At 58.2% G+C, this 7,513-nt stretch overlaps 1 protein-coding gene across 1 annotated transcript in view; it reads right to left on the bottom strand.

The window, feature by feature from the left end:
• Window positions 1–648: 648 nt before the first annotated feature.
• Window positions 649–7,513, bottom strand: part of RPS6KA4 (ribosomal protein S6 kinase A4) — a 25,346-nt gene continuing 18,481 nt past the window's right edge. Inside the window, exons 8-17 of the mRNA XM_038764755.1 lie at window positions 7,327–7,477; window positions 7,002–7,166; window positions 6,723–6,851; window positions 6,136–6,269; window positions 5,869–5,962; window positions 3,078–3,248; window positions 2,223–2,417; window positions 1,751–1,910; window positions 1,288–1,451; window positions 649–1,153 (exon numbers count right to left, since the gene is read on the bottom strand). Of these exons, the coding sequence (XP_038620683.1) occupies window positions 923–1,153; window positions 1,288–1,451; window positions 1,751–1,910; window positions 2,223–2,417; window positions 3,078–3,248; window positions 5,869–5,962; window positions 6,136–6,269; window positions 6,723–6,851; window positions 7,002–7,166; window positions 7,327–7,477 (1,594 nt within the window). The 3' untranslated portion in view covers window positions 649–922. The remainder of the gene's footprint in view (window positions 1,154–1,287; window positions 1,452–1,750; window positions 1,911–2,222; window positions 2,418–3,077; window positions 3,249–5,868; window positions 5,963–6,135; window positions 6,270–6,722; window positions 6,852–7,001; window positions 7,167–7,326; window positions 7,478–7,513) is intronic.

Raw genomic sequence — 7,513 nt, 5'->3', positions numbered from 1 at the left:
CTTGGCTCCAAGGCTTTGGCAGACACAATTGCACAGACGCCCCATAAAGTGACAACTTCGAGCACCAGCCCGTCCGAGCTCCCTGATCCCCAGGGCGTGGAGAGAGTGTGTGTTTGAGGGGGCGAGGGTGGGGACGGGACACGAGACCCCCCCCGGCTTTTCACTGCGGCAGCTCCGTGCTTGGAGATGGGGGGCGGCGGGCAGGCAGAGGCCAGCCGGACAGAGTCCCCATCCCAGCATCCCAGCACCTGACCGCTCTAAGAAAGATGCTGGGATGGGGGCTATGTCCAGCCGGCCTAGTTCAGGGGGCCGGAAGGGCCTGTTGGGGAGGACAGGGGGCACGGGGGGAGCGGGCCGGCTCTCCAGACCCCTCAGTCCAGCCCACTCTGTGGGTGAGGGGCCACCGGGCCAGGGCCAGCCGGGGTCGCTCGGCAGAGGTGGGAGTGGATGGGTGGGCCCGAGTCCTGCCACCCCTGCCCACCCATTTCTCGCAGCCCCCCGGGGGCCTGCCCCTCCCCGCCCACTCTCCAGATTCCCTGTGTCTCTAACTCTACCTGTTAAGACATAAAAAATTCTCTGATATAAAAATACTCTGTCTCTCTCTGAGAGGAGTTGGGGCGAGGGGGTGGGGGAGACCAGATTGGCAGGTGGACGGAGGGGGCGAGGGGGAAGGGGGAGAAGGTGGGAACTTGGGCCTTGGGGAAGTGGACACCCTGGGGCGGGGGTGCAGCCGACGACAGCCTGGGGGGCACGACCCGTCCGGAAGCCCCTCGGCCTCCCCGTCCGGAAGCCCCTCGGCCTCCCCGTTGACCCCGTTTCTCCCCCCTCCAAGGGTCCCGGCTGCCCACCCGAAAAGGGGCGGCCCACCCTGCGGGGGGTCGGCGGCCCCTGGCTCACACCCCCCCACGGACCCCCGGCCCCGCTAGGAGGGGGACAGGGGCCCGTTGGAGCGGTGGGGAGCCCCCTTGGCAGGGGGTGGCAGCGGCCGGGCGGCTGGGAGCAGGGCAGGGTCGGGGGCCGGTGCGGGGGGCGTGGGGGAGCCGGGCCGAGAGGAGGGTTCAGAGCTGCACAGTTTGAGCTTCCGCCGCTTGGCCAGGGGGGCATTCTCTACGCTCTTCAGGAAGAAGCCCTCCCGCTTGCCCCGGTTGAAGGCCTGTAGGGGCGGGGATGGAGGGTTAAGGCCCTAACCGGCCCCTGCCAGCGGGAGCCCACCCTCAGCACCCAGAGGACCCCAAGGCCCTCCCCGCTCCTCGGTGGTCCTCCTCCGGGGTCCCCCAGGGTCCTCACCATGAAGGTGGCGTTGAGGCCCGAGCGCACGGCCGGCCCGGCCGACTCCAGCACGTCGGGGGTCCGGAGCGGGGGCGAGGAGCGGGCGCTGCCGTCCTGCAGCCACGTGCTGGCCCGGAGCCCCTCCAGCTTCAACCTCTTGGCGGGATCCACGGTCAGCAGCCCTGGAGCCGGGGAGAGGGGTGTCCATTAGGGAGGGAGGGGGCTCCGCCACGTGCCAGCCACGGGGTCGCCCCTGAAGCCGCTTGCCTCAAGCGTTTGCGGTCTCCCCAGTCTCGGCCCAGGCCCACCAAGCCCCCCACGTCCCGCGCAGGGAGTTCAGGAGCCCCAGCTGGGCCTCCACGCCACTGGCCAGTTGCTCGCCCCGGCCCCTGGACCCTCTCCGGGCAGCTCCCAGCCCCATCCTTGGACCACTGGCTAGCTCCTTGTCCCACCCCCAACCAGTTCCTTGCCCCCCCCGAACCTCGGACCAGCTCCTTGGCCTCCTCGGAGACGCCCTGCCAGGCCTCCCCATCCAGCGAGAATCGCCCCTCCCGGATCTTGCGCATGATCTCGGCCGCCTGGCTCTGCCCGCCCTGGGCCGAAGCCCCCTGGAAGGGGACCTGCCCGGACAGCATCATGTACTGAAGGAGGGAAGGAGGGAGGGAGGAAGGCGGGAGTCAGGCGGGACTTAGACGGAAGCCTGGATCCCCCGACCCTCTGCCAGCTTTGCCTCCCGGAGCGGGATCAAGGCCGGAGAGGGAGACGGACGGGAGCCCTCCAGTCCCTCCGGACCGGGAGGACTCCTGACCCCGTCCTCGGGCAGCCCCGAGTGCCCCCGATCCCACTCCTAGATTAGTGACCTTCCCTCGGGAAGGCCCCTGACGCCCCTCCCGGCCCGGGCGTCCTTCCTCCGGGATGACCTCTGACCCCCAGGGCTGGGGCAGCCCCCATACCAGGATGACACCCAGGCTCCAGAGGTCGCAGGACTCGTCGTAGCCCTGGCGGGCCAGCAGCTCGGGAGCCGCGTACTGCAGGGTGAAGCAGGGGGTCTGCATGGGCCCCGCGGGGCTCTGGGGCCGCAGCCGCGCAAAGCCGAAGTCGATGATCTTCACGGGGGCCTCCGGGGACTCGTCCGCGTACAAGATGTTCTGAGGGAGAGCCGGGAGGAGAAGGGGGAGTATCGGGGTGCGTCGGGGAGGGAAGGGGGGCAGACCCCTGGGAACCAGCCCCCGCTTCTTCCCCTACCCCTCTCTCCCAGGCCCACTCCTTCCACGGGCTTGGGAGTCAGAGGTCACGGGCTCGAATCCCGACTCCGCCAACTGTCAGCTTTGGGCAAGTCACTTCACTTCTCTGGGCCTCGGTTACCTCATCTGGAAAATGGGGAGGAAGACTGCGAACCCCCCGTGGGACAACCTGATCACCTTGTAACCTCCCCAGCGCTGAGAACGGTGCTTTGCACATAGTAAGCGCTTGATAAATGCCGTCATTATTAGTGTCAGCTGTGTGACCTTGGGCAAGCCACTTAATTCTCTGTGCCTCAGTTCCCTCATCTGTAAAATGGGGATGAAGACTGTGACAACCTGATCGCCTTGTATCGCCCCGGCGCTTAGAACAGTGCTTCGCACATAGTAAGAGCTTAACAAATACCATCGTCGTTATTATTACTATTATTAAACACCTCCGTACGCCACCCCGGCCCCCACTCGGCCTCTTTGGCCTCTCCCGCAAGGACCCGCCAAGCCCCGGGCGGGCAGTTCCCCCGGGTGGCCCTGGTCCCCCCGGCCGGCCAGCCGGCCGGCGCGGCCCACCTCGGGCTTGAGGTCCCGGTGAACGACGCCGGCCTCGTGCATGAAGCTGACGGCGGACACGAGGCTGCGCAGGATCTGGCTGGCCTCCGACTCGCTGAAGTGCTGCTTCTTGCGGATGTGCTCCAGCAGCTCGCCGCCCCGCAGCAGCTCCAGGACCAGGTACGTGTGGAACTGCCGGCGGGCCGCGCGGAGGACCGGGCGCTCAGGGCCGGGGGGCTCCCGGCCTCGGCCCCTGCCGCCCGCCCGGCTCCCAGGCCCCGGCACCCCCTGCCTCCCTGTCGCCCCCACAAAACTCTTCTTCAGGCTCTGCCTCTTGGGATCCGCCCCCCTTTCCCACTCACTGCCCTGGGCTCTGCCCCCTCAACTCTATATATAGATATACAGATATATATCTAAATATACTGTATTCTCCCAAGCGCTTAGTATGTATTATATATACATACTATATATATTATATATATGTGTGTGTATATATATACGTGTGTGTATATATATAAATATATATATACGTGTGCGTATATTTATACGTGTGTACATATATAAGTATATATACATGCATGTGTGTATATGTATATGTGTGTGTGTATATATGTGTGTGTATATATATGTGTGTGTATATGTATGCATATATACAACACTATACATATATATGTGTGTGTATATGTGGGTGTATGTGTGTGTGTGTGTATGTGTGTGTGTGCGCACACGTATATACATACATATACATATATATGTGTGTGTGTGTGTGTGTGTGTATATATATACATACATACATACAGCACCATATGTATATATGTGTGTATATATATACATACATATACATATATATGTGTGTGTGTGTGTGTGTGTGTGTGTGTGTATATATATATACATACATACATACAGCACCATATGTATATATGTATGTATATATATAGCACCGTACTAAGCGTTTGGGAGAATATATATATATGTATGTATAGATATAGATAGATAGCACTGTACATATATTTGTATGTATATCTATAGCACCATACTAAGCACTTGGGAGAATGCAACATATATATATGTTGCATTCTCCCAAGCGCTGTGTGTGTGTGTGTGTGTGTGTGTGTGTGTGTGTTGTATTCTCCCAAGCGCTTAGTACGGTGCTATAGATATACATACATATATACGTACGGTATATGTTGTATTCTCCCAAGTGCTTAGTACGGTGCTATATATATATATGCATACACATATATACGTATGGTGCTATATATATACATACATATATACGTACAGGGCTATATATATACATACACATATACATGCATGTGTATATATGTAGCACCGTACTAAGCACTTGGGAGACTACAACAGGACACCAGACACATTCCCGGCCCATAGTGAGCTCGCAGTCCAGAGGGGGAGACAGACATTAATAAAAATAAATCCAAAAATAGATAAATAAATTACAGATATGTACAGTTATATATATGATATAAATACCAATTTGCATTTATAGGAATATAAATTTATATTGTAGATTAATAATCCATTATTAATAATAGGGGTGGAGCTGGGCAGACAAAGAGCTGGTTGGGGGTGGGTCTGGAGGGGGGAGAGACAAGGATAAATAAATTACAGATATATACAGTGATATATATACAAATATATAATGCATATAAATACATTATATATCTGCAATTTATTTATGAATTTATCTATTTATTGAAATACATTTATCAACTGTAAATATATATCCACTGATATATATCAACTGCATATATAACTGATAAATACATCAACTCTATTTATCTAATGTATTTATTTATTTAATTATTTATAGATTTATTTATATTAATGCCTGTCTCCCCCTCTAGACTGTGAGCTTGTTATTGTTCTATTGCACTCTCCCAAGAGCTTAGTATGGTGTGTTGCACACAGTAGGGGAGGGAAGGAAGGAAAGAAAGAAAGAAAGAAAGAAAGAAAGAAAGAAAGAAAGAAAGAAAGAAAGAAAGGAAAGGAAAGGAAAGGAAAGGAAAGGAAAGGAAAGGAAAGGAAAGGAAAGGAAAGGAAAGGAAAGGAAAGGAAAGGAAAGGAAAGGAAAGGAAAGGAAAGGAAAGGGGAAAGGAAAAAGGAAAGGAAAGTAAAGGAAAGGAAAGGAAAGGAAAGGAAAGGAAAGGAAAGGAAAGGGGAAAGGAAAAAGGAAAGGAAAGGAAAGGAAAGGAAAGGAAGGAAGGAAGGAAGGGAGAGAAGAGAGGGAGAAAGAAGGAAAGAAAGAAAGAAAGAAAGAAAGAAAGAAGGAAGGAAGGAAGGAAGGAAGGAAGGAAGGAAGGAAGGAAGGAAGGAAGGAAGGAAGGAAGGAAGGAAGGAAAGGAAAGGAAAGGAAAGGAAAGGAAAGGAAAGGAAAGGAAAGGAAAGGAAGGAAGGGAGAGAAGAGAGGGAGAAAGAAGGAAAGAAAGAAGGAAGGAAGGAAGGAAGGAAGGAAGGAAGGAAGGAAGGAAGGAAGGAAGGAAGGAAGGAAGGAAGGAAGGAAGGAAGGATAGATGGACTCCTCACTGCCCTGGGCCTCCCCACTCTCTGCTCACTGACCTCCTGTCCCTTTTCGCTGCCATCGGCTCTGTTCCCTCCACACTCACTGACCTCCCGTCACCCCAGCACTGTCCTGGGCTCGCCTACTCACGGCCCTGGGCTCCACTTCCCGCCCTCCACTTCCCGCCCTCCGCGCCTTACACCCTGCTCGCCTTCCTCCCTGCCACCCCACCGTCCCCCCTCGCCCCTCGCCTCCCACCCCCAGCCCCTCCGGCCCCCACAACTGAGCGGTCACCTGGTCGTGGTGAACCTCGTGCAGCTTCACCACATTGGGGTGCGACTCGCACAGCCGCAGGGCGGCCACTTCCCGCTGCGTGCTCACCTCCAGCCTGCTCGGGAGGGGAGGGGAGGAGGCGGTCAGGCCACCCCCACACTGTACTTGCAGAGGGCTGACCCCGAGGCACTGCCCCCCGACCGTAACCTTGACCTCTCCCCACTCGCTCCTCACGCCCCGCTCGACTCGGCCTCCATCCTCCCGCCCCTTCTGGTCCTCCCCCCGCACCTGCGGCTGAGGATCTTGACGGCAAACTCTTGTCCGCTCTGCCGATGGCGGCAGCGGCGACACACGGAGAAGCTGCCCTGGCCCAGGGCCGGCTCCCGCAGGTCCAGCTCATACAGCTGAAAGAACGGCGAGTCCTAGGGAGGCCGCGCAGAGACCGGAGAGAGAGAGGCCGGGCGGGCCATCAGGCCTCCACCGCGCTAGCGGACGCACCATTTGACTCTAATTTGCACGGCGCTCGTTTGAGGTCAAAGTGCATGAGCGATCGGCGGGCCCGGCCTCTCTGCCTAACTGGGGCAGGTTGGACGGGCCCGGCCTGGAAAGACTTCTGGCTCCAGGATTGCTCAGGACCCTTATTTTCCGCCTCCTCGCCCCCCACATCACTAGCAGGCCCAAGCTCCAGGCAGCGTGCTCCCTGGACATAGATCCCAAACTACCCTGTTCGGGGCAAGGACTCCCTTCTGGTTTGGTGGCCCGGACCCCCTCCCCTTTCAAAAACCAGCTTGGACCCAAGCAAGTCTGGCTAGGGGTCCATCCAGCCCAAACACCGGGGCTCTGGACCACCAGAGCCGGGAGCCACCTCCCCTCACCTGCATCATGGCGCTTCTGGCAACAGCGGCCCGGCCGGGCCGGTCCCCACCCCCCTGCAGCTCCAGGGCGTCGGTCATCACAGCATTGTTCCGGTCAAACAGGATGGACGGGGCCACAAAGGAGTAACCCTGTGGGACAGGAGTAGTTGTGGGGGGAGATCGTGGTCAAGGAGAGCCCCGCGGGGCGGGTTTGGGGGCGCTGGGAGGGTCAGCAGGAAGGATTCAAGGGGGGACGGAGAGGGCAGGAGGTGAAGGGAGGCTCCAGGCCAGAGGCCTCACCTGGAAGACGCGAGGGTCCCCGGACGGGGGGCTGCCCGCGGGTGAGTAGACGGGCTCCAGCCGCGTGAACTCTTCGGCGAAATTCCCCACGTCCAGCTCCGAGCGGATCTGCGGCCGGAACGGGGCCGGGACCTTCCGCGCGGCCAGGGCCGCCCAGTCCAGACCCTAGGGGAGGGCCGCGTGGCCCAAGGTCAGAGGTCAGATACCCGCGAGAAGGAAAGACCGCTCTGCCCGTTCTCCCCAGCTCAGAGCCCCCGCCCCAGCTCAGGAGAAAACTTGAGGGGCCTCCCGGTTCCTAGGCCCCGGGCCCTGGCCGGGCCCCCACCTGGAAGAAGGGGTGATTCTTGACCTCCTGGGCCCCCTGGGGTCCGGCCCCCAGGCGCCTCTTAGGGTCTTTGTTGAGTAGCCGCTGCAGCAGGTCCTGGGCCACTGGACCGATCCGGGAGGGGAAGGGAGGGGAGCACTTGAGGATCCGTCTGGTGGGAGGAGGCACAGGGGTTATCATCATCATC

Source organism: Tachyglossus aculeatus, chromosome 22 (assembly GCF_015852505.1).
Source record: "Tachyglossus aculeatus isolate mTacAcu1 chromosome 22, mTacAcu1.pri, whole genome shotgun sequence".
NCBI classification, from domain to species: Eukaryota; Metazoa; Chordata; class Mammalia; order Monotremata; family Tachyglossidae; genus Tachyglossus; species Tachyglossus aculeatus.
Note: the sequence above shows the minus strand (reverse complement) of the source record. Positions and strands in the feature narration are given on the sequence as shown.